General features: G+C 48.5%; 2 protein-coding genes across 4 annotated transcripts in view; one reads left to right on the forward strand and one right to left on the reverse strand.

Annotated features, from left to right (window-relative positions):
- Window positions 1-996: 996 nt before the first annotated feature.
- On the forward strand, window positions 997-11,044 carry TK2 (thymidine kinase 2). The gene is made up of 10 exons (XM_032960310.2): window positions 997-1,275; window positions 2,729-2,766; window positions 3,478-3,552; window positions 3,793-3,846; window positions 5,700-5,789; window positions 6,484-6,557; window positions 7,146-7,234; window positions 7,744-7,823; window positions 8,427-8,507; window positions 9,113-11,044. Exons 1-10 carry the CDS (start codon window positions 1,206-1,208, stop codon window positions 9,212-9,214), a joined length of 753 nt encoding a protein of 250 aa, XP_032816201.2. The 5' UTR covers window positions 997-1,205; the 3' UTR covers window positions 9,215-11,044.
- A 702-nt stretch (window positions 11,045-11,746) lies between these two features.
- The window catches only part of LOC116945751 (solute carrier family 12 member 3-like), a 30,026-nt gene continuing 21,611 nt past the window's right edge, over window positions 11,747-20,161 (reverse strand). The window contains exons 20-27 of one of the 3 annotated variants that reach the window (XM_032960264.2): window positions 19,764-19,836; window positions 19,605-19,636; window positions 17,568-17,666; window positions 16,968-17,079; window positions 16,529-16,615; window positions 14,618-14,753; window positions 14,107-14,174; window positions 11,747-13,323 (exon numbers count right to left, since the gene is read on the reverse strand). In XM_032960264.2, coding sequence (XP_032816155.2) covers window positions 13,185-13,323; window positions 14,107-14,174; window positions 14,618-14,753; window positions 16,529-16,615; window positions 16,968-17,079; window positions 17,568-17,666; window positions 19,605-19,636; window positions 19,764-19,836 — 746 coding nt within the window. In that variant the 3' untranslated portion in view covers window positions 11,747-13,184. The remainder of the gene's footprint in view (window positions 13,324-14,106; window positions 14,175-14,617; window positions 14,754-16,528; window positions 16,616-16,967; window positions 17,080-17,567; window positions 17,667-19,604; window positions 19,637-19,763; window positions 19,837-20,161) is intronic. The other 2 variants (XM_032960267.2, XM_032960265.2) reach the window with 2 other exon arrangements.

Raw genomic sequence — 20,161 nt, forward strand, 5'->3', positions numbered from 1 at the left:
TCAGCATTGGTTCAAGCAAGCCTGCCTGACTGCGGATGAGACACTGAATGTCGAAACTAGGCTCAGGGTTATCAGTCCACGTGTTGGCGTCTGTGTTTGGGTGGCAGGAATTGAGATGCGGTGGTATTGCCATGAACTGATTTGAGTTTACTGCACAATTGATAGACCCAGCCCGAGACAGGTGGCAACTGAAACCGGTGTAGAGATTGGATTGTAACAACAAACTTCCCCTTTTTTACGTGGAGGGACAGAAATGGGAAAGAGATCAATTGTCTGCTTATTTATTTTAATTGATTTAACAATGTGAATTACGTGATTTGAAGCTTTCGTCACTGCAGGAATCCATACTCTTTGGTTCTTTCGCTAAAGACACTGTGACTTTAGCGAAAGAACCAGAAATAATGTGAATACGGTAGTTTCTTTGTTTTTATAAAGCAGAATGGAGGACAGTAAATTGGTGATGCTGCTGCTGTGTGGACAGTGTTGCACATTACCCCCTCCTCTGGCCTCTCCATGTGCTGTGAAGATGGACTATTGCCCGAAACGTTGCCTATTTTTTGTAATTAATGGTTTGGCCCCATGTGACCCGCCCATACTGGACATCAGTAAGAAAGAGCTTCTAAGCTCATCGGATTCCTCCAGTCTCGTACCTGTCAACCCCTAATCAGTGCCCTCCCTATCTTATGACAGACCAATTCAGACCTTATTGGTCACCCCCTTGCCCTTATAAATCTCAACGTTCATCCGACAAAGTCCCATCATCACAAGCGAGAAAAACACAAATAAACATTTTATTTTGCCCGTATTGAAACGGCTGTACGCCGCATGGACCTGCAAACTCGATTTCCCCGCACAAAAATACGGGTACAAACCCGTGTTTGCTTTGATAGCTATGAAGTCTCAATAAATATTCTAACATTACTGACCCAAGAGGTACACACACACACACAAAAACCCCCCCACACACACACACAGAGAGATAAACCCTCTGACATGGCAAGGGGGCATTGAACGTGACCGAAGCCTAAGAACCCCGTGGCATGTCAACGAAAACCAGAGACGCGTCTGTGCTGTGCGTGTGTTGGGGGACGGGTGGTGTCAGCCTCGCTGCCCCCTAAGTTAAACCTCGGCGTTGTTGTTGTTGATGTTGTTGATGTTGTTGTTGCTGCTCTTCAAGCTGTTTAAACGTCGGGACGGGTTCCACAATGCGCGCCCTGCTGATCGCGGCTTCCTGCAGAGCGGCGCCGCTGTTCGCTGAAGCCCTCCGCAGAGGAGGCGAGTTGCCAATCCGGGATTCTCTCTCTCATCGTCGGCTCGAGGGCCTTCAGCTAGCAGTGGATCGATCACTGCTGCTGATGATGATTGTTATGATAACGAGCATGATAATTGGGGGGGGGGGGAGGCGGAAGCAAGTGGACTTGTAACTTGCTTCGTACCGCCATTGCGCGCGCTGGCCGCGAGGGGGTTGTTGTTGTTATTGTTGTTGTAGCCATACTTCACCACGATGGTCGTGTTGTTTTTGTTGGTGAGATATTGTTGGTGGTGGTGGTGGTTGGTGGTGGTGGTGAGGTTTATAGCCTCTCGGTAACAGGATGAATGTGGGTGACTTATTTGTGGATGCAAAGTGGGGTTGAATGTTCCGCCAATTCCTGGGCAACATTTTGTTAAAACGTTTTGGCGAGCGGTGGGTTTGATGACTGTCCACGGAATAACCGAGATGCTCGGATAATTGGGAATTACCCCACGGAATCGATCGAGGGGTATCGGCAAGAGTTGTTGAGTGGGATTACGGGAATTTCATTCCGAGGTATCGTGTACAGGAGGGTGCTGTCTGATAACTTATTTGTTATAAATCAAAAGCCTCTGGGTTTTCGCGACCTGCAGTATATGATTAAATATTCGCTTTTTGGGAAGAGGTCCCTTGAGTAAAGCGTGTGTCGTAAACCCTCCTCCACCCGACACAGCCAATTATAATACAGTACAGTTGTCGCGTGAAGAGACCGTGCTTGATTGATCACTGCTTCCGATCGATCACGAACGTGTCCGATCGATCACAAACGTGTCCGATCGATCACGAACGTGTCCGATTTTATCACAAAGTGCTCGATTTATCACTGCTTCCACACTTACTGGTGATGTTGGAGAGTTGATGATCGGGCAGTTATCGCAGTACTGACAAACTGCCTGATGATGCTGGTTGTAAGCTACCAGCGAAACGTCGGACTACTACCCGATTGTTAAATGTGTGGGAATCGCTCTCCATCCCTTCATGATGTCAAGACGTGCTTTGATACTGGCAGGAACCTCCCGGTTACACCACCAGTCCACAGGGGATTATTGTGGCCGTCCGTCCGTCGTGCATCCACAAATGGGAGGGGTGGGGCTGGGTGGGGTGGGAGGGGCTGGTCACCCCGTGGTGCCCTTATAAAACTCAACGTTTAACCTACTCACGCCGAATTTTGATTTAAAGCTTTCGTGACCGCAGGGATTCATATTCTTGGTTCTTTCGGTAAAGTCACATATTATTCTATTGTTTCCCTTCTACTCAACGCCGGTTTGTGCCCGCCCTCACAGTCGGGCATATTTGTGGAATACACCACGTGGTGCCGCCGTTGACCCTGGCCATTGACCGAGCAACCCAACGTTCCTACCAGCTCCTCCCTCCGCAGGAATGTGTTAAGGCGCGATTCTTTCTAACCACCCCCCTCCGTGTTTGTATCTGCCTCAGGATTCAGCACAGGACGTTTCAGGAGCCAAAATCTTGTGGTGAGTTTTCTTTATAATGTGTGTGGTCTAATGACTATAAGACGTTAGTTTTACACTTGATAACCTCGCCTATTGGACATGAAACGTGTTGAACTTGAGAGCTTTGGTGAGAGAATTTCGTCTGAAGTACCCTTGCAATATGTACGTTGTTACCGATGTTAATGTGGTGCCTCAGGAATACCCAAGAACGCATGACCATATCTGTCAACCCATACGGTTTACCCCGTATCCTTGTACTGTATAGGGAAATTGAGTTTCAGGTCCAGACGTTTCAATACGGGCAAAAAAAATAGTTTTTGTGTTTCTCCCCTGTGATGGGACTTTGTAGGATGAACTTTGAGATGTATAAGGGGCATGGGGTGACCAGTAAGGTCTGAATTTGTCTGTAATAAGGTAGTGCACTGATAATTAAGGGCTTGACAGGGTATGCATTACCAATGCGCCTAAAAGAAGAGCATCTTCAATCCGTGCAGTGCATGGGCGTCAGGAACTTAGACATTGACAATGGAAATGGAACGAGCTGTTAAGTGGGCAAAGAAACATGGTGAGTGAGGTGCACGTTTGGAATGATTCTGAGAGACAGTGCCGGTTAGCGTTTTTATAGCAATATATAAATAACTTCTGTCTGGGTTACTCATTCGAGTCACATAAATCACCTCCTTGTGTTTTTTTTCACGAATAGGCTTTGCTGTGTGCTCTGTAATTTTGCAGGTATCAGTCGAAGGCAACATTGGGTGTGGAAAAACAAAATGCCTGGAATACTTCCAGGGTTCACCGGGTATTGAGGTTCGTACCGCACGTCAGCACAGCGGTTCCAAAAGCCTTCGTGTGAATTTAAAAAAAAAATGCAGCTCATTACATTTGGAGTGAGAAACTTCTTGAGACTTTGATCTGAACAACAAACTGAATGCTGCGGTGTGTGATTACTTGTAGCGGCACCGTAAGTTAATTGAGAGCCTTTTGTGAATTTCGTTACTGACGTATGATGAGTGTCTTGCTACCGTGTTGCAATTTGTCACATTTCAGGTGGTTGCCGAGCCTGTTACCAAGTGGAGAAACATTTGGGGCCATAATCTACTGGTAAGGAAGCCCGGAACCCTCCGAGTTGGAAGTTGATTTCTTGTGCGTGAATCTTGTTATCTGAGAAACAGCACTGCGAGGAAAACACGAGGGATTTATGTGGAAATATATCGATGATTTAAATTTATAGGGGACTTACATTATATTCTGCAACTCAAAGCACCTTGCGTCAAAACTCCTGTCAATAATTCCAAGTGGCAGCTGTAGTTTTCTTTAGCCTAGGGGGCTGAACCCCGGTTGAGAGTTGTCCCTGAGGGACACAAAGTGACGAAGCACCGATCTGCAAGTTGAAATTAGACCATCAGTAGGGGGTGGTGGGGGGGGGGGGAATGTCGCCACTGGTTATTAAAATTGTACATTTTTAAGTAAATTTTGAAATTTGGCAAATTAGGATCGTCACGCAGGGATCATATATTGTCAGGAATCGCACTGTGAATGAAACACAAAGGAATACATTTATTTCTGAACATTCCGAAACAATTGGACTGCGAGGTGGCCAGGAGATGAGGATAAATTAAATCAGTCTGAGAACCCATCTGTGCAGATCTTGGTGTTGTCACCACGCACGTGTGGACTTTCGCTGGGTTCTTCCAAATGCAATTTTTGTTTTTCCAAACGTCTTACTGAAAGACTCAATTATTTTCTGCGTACAGACATTTCACGACTTATTTTAAACATAGTGTTCACGTATTTTTAGATGTTCTGTCTTCAGACACCAATGTAAGTATTTGGGAAGCTTGTATGCAGACCATGTATTAATTTACATTTGTAGGTAATGTATATTGGTAATATTTGACTGGACCTGTTTTTTGTATTATTACTACTTCCCATGACTGTTCAAAATGAACATTGATGTTAAGGCCTAGACTGATTGAATCATCCTTGCTCCATGTCCCTACTCGTCAGTTTAGTCATCTCCATATATATAAAAGGCAAAGTTGTGAATGTGTGTGTTTTATATTTTTATTATTTTATTGTTTCCCTTCTACGTGAATTTACCGAAAGAACCAAGAATATGTGTGTGTCTGTTAAAAATGTTTAGCATACTTCCCGACATGCAACAAACTTGAAATTTGCCGTGTGGGTACTTTCCAGACTGTACACCATGCACAAATTATAAAAATACACTTTTTTTTTGGGGGGGGGGGGGGTGGGAGCTCAATACTGCATAGATTTTTTGCACGGCAAGTGAGCTGTGACGTCAAATCTGTCACGTGACCCTCGCATGCGGAAGCGTAACGCATTGTAGTGTAGTGGTTAGCGCGCTGCGCTACAAACCCGGCCACCTGAGTTGGATTCCCGCTCACGGCCACCACCGGTGACGATTATTTAAACCGCTCCTGGGCCTCCTCTAGGTCGACTCAGCCTCAAACGAGTAACTGGTGTGGTGTGTGAACATCGCCATTGGGGAGACAAAGGCGGCCGGGCGTGGTGAATCCAAGTCCCGGGCGAAGCCGGGTAGTTAAGCTAGTGCAACATATAATTGAAGACCAGACTGTTGCATGTCAATGCAGAGTATACTCATGCAACCTTCTTTGCTTTGTCAAACTGGCTCTTTCTAATGATGTTATTAAAATAAACTGAGTTTGATTCCCGCTCACGGCCAACATCAGCGACGATTTACTTGAAATAGTCACGGGCCTACCTTAGATTGACTCGGCCTAAAATCAGTACCACGTGTGATGTATAAACATCGCCACTAGGGTGACAAAGGCGGCTGGGTGTGGTCCTTTTCGCCCACCCCATCGTGTGCCGTGCCGGCTTACATAGTTGCTGCTCTCTTACAGCACTTGCCCCAACTGCTCATTAAGAATATATGGCGGATCTTTGTTTTGTGTGTGTGTGTGTGGCAGGCATTGTTATACAGTGACCCGAAGCGCTGGAGCCTGACGTTGCAGACGTATGTGCAGCTCACCATGATCATGAATCACACCAGCCCATCGGTAAGCGAACACCCAGACCTGGGTTATAGCCGCAGTATTGGATGCTCGACAAGCACGCACGCCAGGTTGGCATAGGTTTCTGTGGGGTTGTGCTAATGTTGTGGGTAGCATAGAGCAGTTCAGCGAATATACGTTTATGTATTGCACACCTTTGCCTCCATGTCTGTGCTCACTGATCATCTTGGTGAAGTTATGGTCAAACAGCGTCCACGATATTCACAGCTTGAGAAGGTCATCATCCAGAAGTGGCCAAGGTCAAGAGGCCATCATAACCAGTGCCACCGATGCCCACCGCATCGTCACTTTGACAAAATCCTGCAACTCGTGCTTAGCTACAACCGACTCCAAGCTCCTCTCTCACTGTATACATTGTATGAGTTAAAGGACTCGAAATAGCACCTCTTATTAACTAGCACGGTTGGCTTCGTACGGTGCGGAAGAAGTTCAACATACAAAAACAACGTGACTTTACCAAAAGAACCAAAGAGTATGGATTCCTGCAGTCACGAAAACTTCAAATCAAGATTGATACATAAACAAATTCCACGTCACCTCCAACATGGTCATTAGGCAGTGTTAATTATGGCATTGTATAAGTTCACCAAATAATAAACCTGCAGCAAACTAATTCTAGAGTAATTTAAGCAGATGTATTCCAGTGTGGTGAACTGCACCTCTTGCTCATCCCATGCAGACCACCCCAGTCAGGATGATGGAGAGGTCTATCTTCAGCGCAAGATACATCTTTGTGGAAAACCTCTTCCGAAGGTAAACCACCTGCATCCCAGTATTAATGGAAGAGTTGCCAGATCATGGATCACATGATCAAACACTGCCCGTGCTGCTTATTCGCAGGCAACATCACTGACATCCACCAAGCCTCCGCAGAGACTTCTGAGAATGGCTTAATAACCTCAATATCCGCAAAGATAACGTTGCTAATTCACCTCGCATATTCTTAGCTCTTTCGGTAAAGTCACGTTGAAGGGAAACAACAAAATAACAAAATATATATAAAACAATAACGTGACTTTACCGAAAGAGCTAAGAATATGAATTACTGCAGTCACGAAAGCTTTAAATCAAAATTCACCTCGCCTTATGAAATAATGAGAATGAAAAAGTAGGTGTTGAATAGAGATATGGGGACGTCCCTTTCGAATCCAGCGAACGCGTTACCTCTCTCTGCCGCCGATCTGTTGTTAAGTACACGGTTCGATACTGTACTATGAGACGTAAGATTCCCTTGCAATTGACACATTTTATTGAATCGTTATGTGCTTCTAATAGGGGAGTGTCGATTAATCCGCCCCCCCCCCACCTCCCACCCTCGCCTTGTGTTACCTTGTGGAGCAGTGGCCTAATGCCAGAGGTGGAGTACGCCGTGCTGGGCGAGTGGTTCGACTGGCTCACCAAGACCATCCCCATACCCGTCGACCTCATTGGTACGAGCGCACGCCACCTCGCGACGATAAACGCAAGGGCCGTGAGAAACAAACGGTGCCTACTCACGGCCCACACTTGTAAGCTACCAGTTTTGTTGCTTTGTGTCAAGTATATTTTGCGTAACCATGTAAGACCTCAGGAGGCCAGGATGAGTCTCATTTGCAAGGTTGACCTGGGGCGTTAGTCTGCCAGTAGGGAGGCGATGATCGCTCGGTATGATTTCAGTTTGATGTGTTTGTGGACAATTTGGACCCTGAAATGCCCACACACATTGGCCTACTCTTGTGAATGAATTGACGGGCTCTTTAAGGTCCACCTCGAAGCGTGTGGCGTGTGGCATTATTATTTTATCACACCCACTGCTGGAATCGAACCGCGAATCTCTGCCACAAGCGGCAAACGCGCTCGCGCTACGCCTTGTCACTGCGCTCATGTCGCCACCAATGTATTACCATTTCTCCGTGTTCTGTCCCGCTGCTCTCCTACGTTTCTGTGTTTCACAACGCAGTGTACCTTCAGGCGTCCCCGCAGACTTGCCATGAGCGTCTGAAGTCGCGCAGCCGCGAAGAAGAACGCGTCGTTCCGCTGGTAGGGGCTCCCCACAGCCGACACGTGCCTCCGCTCTCGGTCTCTCGCCATGACGCTCTGCATTACCCACTCCCCGCTGTGTCCACGCACTCGGTCCTTGCGCCATGGATGCCTTGTTCTCAAGAAGAGAACAATATACTTTCTAAAGTGAATGATTCGGAAGGGACATTAGAACTTCGAGTCGTTTAGAGAACAGGACTTGAACCATCCGTAACCATGTTTTGTGATTTATGTAAAAGACCGACCGCAGTTTGAATTTTTGTAAAGCAAATCGAGATGTGGTGGCAACAGAGTGGCAGCCAAGGAGTGGAACACGTCCGAGGGGATGTCCATCGAGGGGGACATGGAATTATGGAATCGGTACATATGCTGCTACTGTATAAATTATTTCATCGCAGGATCGAGGGAGGTTATGGTGGCTTGTGGATGCCTCCACCCAGCAGTGGATTGATCATGGCTGCTGATGATAATAGCCTTCGGATGTAATTGCATTTAGACGCTATATAAATTATAGTTCTCGTTCTTTATTTCAGTTATACAGGACATCTCAATGAAGCCAAAGCTTGCAAGACCTGATCAGTAAAATGGTGCCCGTGTGTGCAGGAATACTTGCAGAGTCTGCACTCGCTCTATGAGAGTTGGCTTGTGGACAAGAGTATCTTCCGACTGCCGGCTCCTGTGCTGGTGAGTAAAGTAATGAACGGCCGGCACGATCACACGGGAGGGAAAAATGTTTTGGTTTGAGGATCGAATCGCCACACTTTTACCGAGGCGATGCATCGAATTTCCAGGGAGGGGTTGAATGGTTCTGGCCGCACCTGGCACCACGTGGAAGCACTCTGGAACGGCATTGCTGAGGGCCTGTGTTCCAATCTGGCCAACGAGCTTGCAGCTTGTGGTCACCAATGCCTGACCAAAAAAAAACACCAATAGTTTTTTTTAATTTTGTTTGACCTTTTCCAGCTCTGATAATTAACATTTTTTTAATTTCATTGCCATTCAACAAACATTGTTTAAATGTTATATATGTAAAAAAAAAGCTGCACACCTAGTTTTGAATTAAGAGTCCTACTAAAGTAACTTAAAAAGTAGTTCTGTGATATCATAATCCAGGACAATTTTTTGTTAAACATAGTGTTATACTGCTAGCTGTGATCATTCCAAATGGAAATGTCTTCTCCATGACATTACACTGATCGTACAATCGGGATATATTTTAGGGGGAAAGGGCATTTGTTTAAAGGTAAATGTAATGCAATGTAAATGTGTATCTTGACGGTGACCTCCAGGTGATCCCAGCAGAGGAGAGCTTGGAGCGCATGTACACCGTGTTCGAAGAGGCACGACCTCTCATCCTGCGGCCCAACTCCAAGAACACGCTCGGCGCGTGACCACCTCCACACCGATCACGCCGTCACGTGACGAGCGAGGTCACGTGACCTCCGCAGCCGGTCGTGTGACTTCATACCCTAGCCTTGCACCCTTTCAAGTTTACATTAATATTGTATTACGGCCTTTAGTTACCCAGGAGCGCTTTATTGACTGTCCAATTGCCTACTTCGGAGTACCAAGCCAGGTCTGCTCTTGGTTTGATTCTTAAGCCGGGCGACTGGGCTCAGCCTGCATTCCCTTCTTGCTGGGCCAACCTGGCTTGGATGTTGTACCGGCTTGTGCGTGCTTTTACAAGGTAGCCTGTTGGTTTACACTGGCCGTGCTCACAAACAGTCGTGAGGTCAACACGAGAGAGAGCGCAGTCATTGGTCTCTTTCACCTCGGTCAAATTTAGGTCCATGCTCTTTGTTTAATAAAAAAACTGGTGGAAAATTAATATATAATGTATGTATATGTAAATAGATTTAACTTCTTTCGTACCGCATAGCTTGGGGTGACCTAACCCAAACCCAAACCTTTTCATATTGTTAAAAAAACATTAAATTGACTTCCCTCTGGCTGGTGGAGGAAGGGTGTGGAAGGGGCTGAGCGCACGGGAACCCGAGACGCCTCGAATCGTTGGGATGCATTCCAAGCTGCGCCGGGATGGCCCAGGACAGTTTCCGGGCCTGCGAGCTTTTGTTTGCCCGTGGCCTTGGGAATGGCGGCATTTCTCAGCAGGGTCATGCGTTGAGATATTTGGTTTAAAAAAATCATTTTGCAAATTACCCTGTACATTTCCTGAAAGCGTAGAACGTGTACCTTGTGGACATGTCTGGTGGACTTGTGAAAGTAGGAGGAATAGTGGTTATAATTGTGTTGCCATAGCAATTTATTTTTACTTTTAGATCAGTATGCATTTCACGTGTGGGACTACTTATTCACATTTATGAAACCCAAATCTACCCATCCGAATTAGGTCAGCAATCTGATCATTAGCAACGTTGAAAGAGGAAAGCGTTCCACTGCGTTGCCTATTTCCGCACTAAAAAAATAGCACAAAAACATTTTTACAGGTCAAGGTGTCTATAGATGTAGTCTCTGGTTGTGATCTGGACACCATAAACGTCTTAATGGGTGTCTCAATGCTTGTTCATCATTAAGGAAGTGCTTTGGGAGATTTAAAAAAAAATATCTCCTCTAAGTCTGTCCATGTGCACGCTATTTATTGATGTCGTGTATACGTTTAAATGTTTAGCAGCCTTTCCATTACGTATACACCGCTCTGCCCTTTAGGTCGGACCAAGCACATCTTGTAGTCTCGAGAATACGATACATTTAATTCTAAGCACTTATTAATTTGGGAACATGGTTTTAATTTTGCGACTTCCGAACTGTTTATCTGGGGTGCACGGAAACTGCTCACCGCCTCCTGCTCGCTGCTGCTCGTCTAGGGATCAGGAACTGGAACCTGGTGACTCGATCCTTGTGAGTCACCAACCTCGCCTCGCCCCACTACGTTACAGGCATGCACCATGGACTCCAATGGTGGGAAATCATAAAAAAAAAATCCGAGGCCTGGTGTAAGTGCTATAGATGGAGCATGGAGTTGGCGTTCATTATCAAGTGTTGTAGAGGTAGTTTAAGGTCTGGTTGGCTAATGGGGGTGAATCTAACCCCCACTATGTGAGATGATTTATAATGGAATAATGACCATAACCCACTGCTGAGAAGTTGCAGATGTTGAGTAAAACAGCATTTGTTTTTTCCAGTAGATGTTTTTTTTTTATCACATTCATTGTGATTAATGTGAGCTTTGTAAAGACGTATTAAAAATTGTGCTTGATATATTCTTTTAATGACGTGCTACATTTTTTCGTAACATAAATTCCCGGTAAATGGCGTTTGCTCGAGGTGGCCTCGTGGCGGAGGAAGCTCGTGAACCGGCAGCAGCAGCGACATAAAGAATACGAGCGGGGGGCCTCGTGAGGACCTCGGAAGGGCCTCGTGAAGGCCTTGTGAGGGACACGGGGGGGACGTGTGCGGGGCGTGCGAGGGACAGGTGTAGTCCACGCGGTGAGATAATCTCGTGGTAGCATGAGATAATGGGGGGGGATTTGGCTATATATCGCAACTCCCATTATTGCGGGAGGCTAAGTACGGTGGGAAAGAAATTCTACATATATACAAACATGCATGTGTGGCGATGGCTGGATTAAAATGTACGCTCCGCTGCGCTGTTGAGATGCACTCACAAAGGGAAAGTATGCGTTTGTGTGGAGGGACTGATGCTTGGACGCCAATTACTCGTGGACAAAACGGCCAACTTGATTGGGCCATTTATCACCGAGGATAAAGTGCCGTGTAGGAGAGACCGTGAAGTAATCTTGGAGAAGCAATGGTGGAACATCGTGGCGCTGCCTGGGGGTTAAAATCTTGTTGAACATTTCCAGGGCCACCACCCCAACCTATCCGGACCGCAGAATGCATATTCAGGTGATGTTCGGAGGAAGGTGCAAAACAAGTTGAATATTGACACGGAGAGCATAAAATGACTCGCATTTTAATTTATTAGCCTACAAGAGTGAACCATCGCAGAAAGGAAGCTGGTCTACAGTCTCCACGCGCCAGGCTCAAGTGTAGCAGCAGAGTTAACGTTACACGAAGACACAGATATTATACACAGCATATATGACCCTTATGGAAAGACCTGCAATATAGCTCAAATGTAATCTAAGTTATCCATTACGTCTTTCGTAGCTACAAAAAAACAACCCTTATTTTTATACATATAGCACTTATCTGATTCACAAAAAAATAGAGCAAATACAATATAATTGTTTAATATTGAATACGTGTTTTCAATCGGTGAATTAAAAAAGTATATTCATTGTTGAAGGAAAATATAATTCCATTGCACACAACTACCCTTTAGTCAATAAGGAGTCAAAGTGAGTTCCTATGCAAGTAGGGGGCATTGCAGCATTGGTGCCCATCACCTGTTTACAGCCCTGAGTCACAGTGGTGGAAATTCCACATTCCTACAGCAGGGTGGGGGGAGCAAGTACCTCAATAGAACAATCACTGTTGACTTCACTGCAAAGTGGTTTTCATTTAATCGACCCCAGTGGGATGATAGGCTGAGTCAACCCCCACCCCCCCAACCGGGATTTGAACTCTCAACCTTTCTGATTGTGAGCCACTCGCTCTTCCACTGAGCCGCACGGCCGGTATTAGTCAATCACATTAGTCAATGTTCATGAAACGCCCTTCCATTTTTGGTTAAAATAAAATACAGAACATTGTATTCTACAGTTGTGCACGTACACTATTGTTAAGTTAATACAAATACAACTAGCGATTGCAATTAGAACTTAAGAGGAAATTTAAATGCACATTCCCCAGTCCGTTGGCGTGTGTGTGTGTGCGCGCGTGGTTGAGTGACGATTGATCGTGGGCGGAGGTTTGCGGCGGAAGTGGCCAATCGTGCGAGTGAGTCCGGGTGCACGTGAGAATTGAGACTGGAGGAATGACGGCTTGGGTGACTGGGCTGGTGTGTGTGTGTGTGTAAGTGGGGTGCTGCGGTGGCGAGATGTTAACGACCTTGCTTGGTATACAGGAGGTCGTCGGTTCAATCCTGACCCTGAATGCCTGTATATTTGGAGTTTGCATTCTCCCCGTGGTCGCATGAATTTTTCTCCGGGTCCTCCAGTTTTTCCCTCCACATTTAGAAACATGCGTTAAGAGTATTTAGCTGCTATACATTTACACGTGATAAGCCACTTCATTGGGCTATCATTTGTGGCCAGATCGCTTCTGAAAAAGAACTACATCGCTCAGTGGGCCTTACCTGGTAAAATAAAAAATTGTTTAGTTCATTGTTTAAGTAGAGTGTGAGCGAGCGATCGGGTGTGAGTGTGCTTACGATGACCGTGTGCTGGCGTGCGTGCGTGCGAGCGGGCCGCGAGCGTGGTTTTCCGCAAGCGTGCGTCACTGGCTGTAGATGGTGAGCACGTTCACGTGGTTGCCCCTCATGATGAGCACTGGGGGCAGGTCCCGGCTGAGCACCTCCAGCCAGGCCATGCCCAACGCCGACGGGCACCGTCCCTTCTTGATCATGGGCAGGCTCCTGCACGGCGCAAATTGACGACACAAAAAAGGGGCCCTGTGTCACCAATCGTGCACACTGACGATTGGCAAAGGGCGCTCGGGTGCAGTGGTGAGGCTATCGATTGTGCAGGTGGTGCCACTGCTCAAGGGCCCACGGGGTAGAGGAGCCCATGTGCTGAGTTTCAAAGAAGCGAGAATTGGACAAGGAGGGCCCCATTCCAAATCGTGCACCAGGACCCTTGTCAACCATGCCCCGCCTCTGCTAGAGTGGCAACAGCAGGTTAGTTGACAACCGAGATAAGTGATCGATTGCAGTGGACTGAACGCACGCTACTATTTTATTTTCTAAAAGAGGGGATCGAGAACGTTTTTCTTACCGAGGGCAGAATGCGAATGTGTCGCCCACACTTGGCGGGCGACACATTAACACACACCAATGAGGAACGCCACAATAATTAACTCTCACCTCTACTGAGCAAGCTAAAATTAAAAGGGTTTTTGGCAGATCGAAAAATAGGCCCGTCTAGTACCCGGCCAGTGCAGCTAAGATGCCGGCAGCGATGAACAAATTCCGACGGTGGGCCGATTTGAAGTGCAAGGCCTCATGTGGCCATAAGCCGCGTGAACTGAAGCCACGGGACGTCGGTTCCCCACGCCTGCTTTGAAACTAACCTCGGCGGCGGTCAGTCCACTGCCAACTACGCGTTCCGTTCCACAATAGCAGGCGGTGGTGGCGTCCGCGGGCTCTCTAACGTAGCAGCCAAGCCCTTGTGCTGACGCATGGACCCCCCGCGTTACTCACACAACGATGAGGGCTGCGTCGTTGGAGTTCTGAATCATGAGCTCGTTCAGCTTCAGCTGCCGGTTCGTCTGAAAGAGAGAGACGAAAGCATGGGACGTGAAGAGGCTGCGATCATCTCAAAGCTGATCTGTGTATATATATATCTCTTCGCTGTGCCGCAGCGTCACCTCGCGGTCACAAACCGCCGTGCAAGAGGCCACGCAAGGGGGGGTCAAGGAATGCGAAGCCCAAAAAAAGCCAACGCGGTACGGCCAGGGCTTCGTGTCAGCCGCGTCTGCCCGGTTCGGAGACCCGGGATATGTCACGTGTCCAGCATGCTGCACGTCCACAGGCGGCGTACGGCCCAGGTTACGAGCTGGTTGCCACCTCCGCGACCGAGCCAACGCTCGCGGCTGTGCCTTCTGCCGTCCTGGAAATCGCCGCTGTGCGTGCAGCGCCACTCTTTGTTTTTGTGACGAGGAGCTGGGCCGTGTCGTCCTCCGGCGCGCGAGGGTGAACAAAGCGCGAGCACCTTGTCCCGCAGCGAGAGCAGCTCGTGGTCGGACACCTTCCAGGGGCAGTCACGGCGCAACTCCTCCACCTCCGCCTCCTCCTTGAAGCCGTCGTTGAGTCGGAACGGAGAGATCATGTCCTCGAACTGCTTTATCCTGGCGGGGAGACGCACAGCGGAGGAGGAGGAGAGGGGGAGCACGGGCGTCGGTCAGCAGAGGGATCGGGGACGCGGGCCACGACCGCGTGCACGGCACCTCCTGCCGCCCGCGAGCGTTGGTCCGCCGTGGCGTACGGGGCGCGCCGCTCGAGTATGAGGGAACGTTTTCGACGGTGCGCGCGATCGCGAGCTGAACGACGCAAAGCGAGCAGACGTCAAAGTGAGTGCCGCCCGCGATGCGGGGGACACCTCGCACGGTGAGCAGGGAGAAGTGCTCAGCTCGACAGGGGGAGCCCAGCCAGAAGTGGAAATTCCACATTCACACGGCTGTCAACCCCTTATCATTGCCCTAACTTATTACAGACCGATGCAGACCGTATTGGTCACCCCGTGCCCTTATAAATCTCAACGTTCATCCTACAAAGTCCCATCACATGGGAGCAACACGAACAAATATATATATTTTTTTGTCCGTATGGAAACGGCTATACACAGTATGGACCTAAAAACTAAATTATTCTGTACAGGAACAGGGGTAAACCGTATGGGTTGACAGGTATGGCATTCATCCTCAACACGCCGGTCTCTCCTGAGAAGACAACGACAACGGCTGCTGACTTCTCACGTGGTGGTGTTGATTAGATCCGCCCTGAAGGCATGAGGGGCCGTGTTGACTCCAAGGGGCCATCCATTGGGTAGGCACGCAAAAATCTGTCAGAACTTGACCCCTCTCCCTGTACGCACGCGGACTTTGTACACCCCCTCCCCCCCACCTGCGTACGTACGCTTGACGCACCCCCCCCCCCGAATCCTATAGAATGGCAGATATTTAATCCACGCAGAAACGATCAAGGATGAATAATATTAACGTGTTTAAGCAAACAGATAGTCCACCGCCGGCTGCATTAAAGATTTAAGTTGCGTACCTTGGCCACTTATTTTGCTGAGCTGCGTGATAGCTGCAGTCAGGGGGCACGGTGGCACACAAAGTGACACCTCTCCCACAGTCCTACCTCTCCCGGTAGTACTTGTTCTCTCACAGCTGAAGAAACTGAACTGTGGCTCATTTGAAGGCCAACGTCGACAAATTATTATCGAGGTTTCACCCCCCTCCCCCCTCCATGCGTACGTACTAAACGGATGGCCCCCAACCGGGCTGCGAACTCACTACCTGACAACTCTTCTGGTTCCCCTAGGAACCTCCACCTGCCGAGGAGATTGCTGCTTTCCTGGTAAATCGGCGAGTTCTTCCAGGGGACTACAAGTCTCGGTTTTTGTCGGTAGGCGAAATTATACCCCCCTCAAGGCAATGCATTGACGTGGAGCTCTCCCCTCGTCCTCTATTGTGAGATATCACTCACCACGTGACATGTGCCGCACTTTTTGTAGCTCAGAGGTGGCAACCGTAACTGTACATCACCCAGTTAGACACTCAAGGTGGACACTCAAGGTGGACACTCAAGGTAGACACTCAAGATGGACACTCAAGGTGGACACTCAAGATGGACACTCAAGGTGGACACTCAAGCTAGACACTCAAGGTAGACAATCAAGGTGGACACTCAAGGTGGACAGTCAAACTGGACACTCAAGATGGACACTCAAGGTGGACACTCAAGGTAAACACTCAAGCTAGGCACTCAAGGTAGACACTCAAGGTAGACACTCAAGGTGGACACTCAAGGTGGACACTCAAGGTGGACACTCAAGATAGACACTCAAGGTGGACAGTCAAACTGGACATGACTGAAGGTGTCGGCGACGCGTCCTCACTTCTCCGTGCGCGGCTTCTTGTTGATGTCCGTCAGGATGATGACGTCGTCCACGTCCAGGCGGAAGCGGGTGATGAGCCGCGTCATGCTGGGGATGGAGAGGTGGCGCACACCACCGGTTACTTCACTCGCTGACTCCGCCGGTTGCTTCACTCGCTCACGCCGCGAGTCACTTTACTCGCTCGCATGGCACGAGCGGCAAGGAGCGGTCTCCACCGCTCGCTCTCGGCGTGCGCTCCGCACGTTTGGCCACGGCGCAGAGGCACACGACGGGGAATCCAACTGCGTGATAATTTTGTTGATAGGCGAATCCAGTTTTTTTTTTTTTTCCACGCAAATTAAAGCAGCCCTGGCCCAAATTCAGTCCCCCTGTCATTCCACTGCAGGATCCACCCGCGTTCGCTGCACGCGAGTAATCGTGCGTTTGGCGCGAGCCTTACTTCTGCTTGTCCTCCTCCAGGCGGTCCAGCTTCCCTCCCATGAAGACGCGGATCTTGCAGTGTCTCCAGCGCTTCTTCTTGGACAGCAGGTACGGCAGCAGCAGCGTGAGGCCTGGAGAAAAACACAACCGCCCGGCGGCTCACTCCATAGCCAACGTGACGGCAGCGAGCTACCCAGCGGGACACTTACTCATCATGAGTCGTCATCTGCAGCTCTCTGTCAACCCACTGTTGGATGAAGGCCTCCCTCCCATCATTATCAGTCATGGTGGGGTTGGTGGAGTTGGATGGGGCCTGGATTGGTTTAGATATCACTCACCGCTGATGTTAACCATGGCCAAAGAATTAAACTCAGATCGCCAGGTTTGTGGACCGCGTGAACCACTGCGCCATGCTCGTATTTTTGGAACGATGTTTTCCAATGGACAATGCCTGGTGGCTTTCTACAGAGTTGTACTAATTTTCTGTTGATAACATTGTCCAGGTATTCAAATAGAGCGACGACGATTTGGTCATCTCGGGTGGTACCGGTGGGGGTTCATTGCCTGCACTGGGCCCATCGACTAAGAGGGGACCCAGAGCAACCCCGGTGGGACAAACCTCCGTCGTCAAAGAGCCAGTAGATGTCGATCGTCCTCTTGCCCTGGCTGAACTGGAAGACGGTGCTGATCTGCGGCATCCCCTCCTGGACGGCGCCTTCTGCGAGCACCGGGACACAGGAGCAATGAGTTGACGCTGCAACCGCACGGCTCACCCCGCTTACATCCCCTCCCCTGTGTGCCGACCTTCTCCCCAATGCACCCACCGGTTACACGGCACTAGAGGGGTAACGATGAACCCTTTCCCACGATTTGAGGATTCGTTATTGTTTTGGGGTCACGATTTGATGAAGCATTCGATTACGCTTCTGTTAGAATACATGCAGAATCCACAGGTGTATGAATAGATACGTTATATAACTGTATAAACGCATAGTGAAATGAAATTAATCAATCAATTCCAGCCAATCTCAATCCACCAATGAAATGAGGTCCCTCAACCCCACCACGCCGTGGAGGTCACGGGGGTTTCTTTTACCGTAACTTCGCCACGCTGGTCAGTGCGGGTCAGTGATTCTCCCACGCACGATTCGACGAGCGTATCACGAGTAGCACAAGTAGCTACATATGTGGTAGCTACGGGCCCCACACTTTCAAGGGCCCCGCGCTAAACGCTTTCAAGCTATCAATTCCGGTTCAGTGATTCTGCACTTGCTCTATTACTAAAGTACTATACCGCCTTCAACTTTTATGAACGACTGGGTGTTTAAGGTTAGTAATTTGTCGTATTATTTGGCTGTATAGAAAAAATTAAATTACTTTACTGTGAAAGTAAAAAATTTGTGTTTTCATATTTATGTGTTTTTTTTTATTTAGGACCCTTTTATAACATATGCTACAGGCCCCGCACTCGCTTAATCCGTCACTGGGCTACAGGGTCCACAGATACAGCCTTGGGAAGCGAGCGTTCGCTCTGACATTCACTGTAATGTCATTCGCCCCAATGGCAGTCAAATGATCTCATTGCCTTTCATTTGATTTCATTTTAAGACCGCCGATCACGATACGTTAGGTTAGTGCGTGAAACACCGCTGGCCCGATTTACATCTCAGGAAGAGGCTCTCTTCACCGGGTTGTGGATAGAAGCACAAAGTTTCACGGTGGCCGCGCGTGCACAAAAGCTGTGCTCAAAGGGGCTGCTTCCCAGACAAGGATGAAGCCCGGTAGGTTTGCGAATGATATTTTTGGCACAGATCACCATGGTATATTCAGTCAAAGGTTTTCCCCGTGTTCGTAAAAAGTGGCAGGCATAGCTCATTATATCATTTAAAGCCCTGAGCTGGAAGTGGAAATTTCACATTGCTATGGCAATATCCATTGTCTACACTAGACAACCAATGGTGATTTCCCACAAAGCTGTACTTATTTTAAAAACTCCAAGAAGGATGATGGGCTAATTTAAGCGATCTGCCAACAGTGCCACCAGTTGAAATACCACACTGGAGTGTTGCAGTGCTGTAATATACTGGACATGTGCTTCTTCTTGGTTCTTTCGGTAAAGTCACGTAGAAGGGAAATAATAAAATAAGAAAAATTAAACATAAAATAAAATTCTCACTTGTGCTGTTAATGTGAAGCCTTTATTTGTTTTAACTTACACATGTTAAATGTTAGGGAACCATGGTCAGCTGCGCCAAAATCACCACTGACGATCGTGATTGAGTTAAGAATGTCACCGTCAACACCAGAAACAAAAAAGCAGCCAACATCTGAAAAAATGCCACGCGTTGCTTTGGGAAGGAGGGGCAAGTGAGACCGAGACACACGCCATGGCCAATCGGACGCTATCCCGGCCCCTAGCCTCAACCCTAACCATAACATTATCAGGTGTTCAGCATTAACCATATGGGCCGTCCGGCCACGAGCGCTAGCCATCTCACGAACCGTAGCCCCTACTTGCTAGCAAGCCCGTTATTTGTTTGTTTTCCATGGCCTTTTTTCGTGTATTGCTTCCGCTTTTCAGTTTCAGTGTTCACCGCGGTACAGGTGGGGCAGAAGAAGGTGCCACAGCAAAAGGGGAGAGCGGCAGCGTCTATACCTTGCGCCGTGTTCGGGGAAACTCTCTTCAGACTGCAGAGAGAACGCGGAAAGAAATGCTTTTAACAGACGTATCCGACGCTGCTTGGCGCGAATGCAAACTGGCGCCGGGGAGGTGCAAAAGTCGAGTATTTTGTGTGAATTTGCTGCGGATCCTTACGCTGACGTTGCTACAAGGCTGGCCACTTTGCGAGAGGACTTGCTATCCGCGTCAAACTGGAAAGCCATGTTGACTGGATGAGCAGAACAAAACAGCGACGTCATTAACACAGGGTAAAGGCACAGGTGCAGCCCTGCAATCACGCTCCTGGCAGCTTAAGGCCCCCCCCCCCTACTCCTCCCCCAACTTCCCAAATAGCAGAAGCACTAGAGAGGACCTCTGCAGGGTAAAGTATTTTTGGCTATACGCATCTCGGAAGAGGTGGGGGTCACCCACGCTTAACCCCACCACACGCGGCCTGCCGATTGACTCACTGGAATATGATGAATGCTCTAATAACAGGCTGCTTTTTGGGGATAGCTGTGGCGAGCGCTGCTGCGAGCTCCTTCGCGGCGTCT

The sequence above is a fragment of the Petromyzon marinus genome, chromosome 25 (assembly GCF_048934315.1).
Source record: "Petromyzon marinus isolate PM22_M1 ecotype Great Lakes invasive population chromosome 25, UKy_Petmar_22M1.pri1.0, whole genome shotgun sequence".
Classification (NCBI taxonomy): Eukaryota; Metazoa; Chordata; class Hyperoartia; order Petromyzontiformes; family Petromyzontidae; genus Petromyzon; species Petromyzon marinus.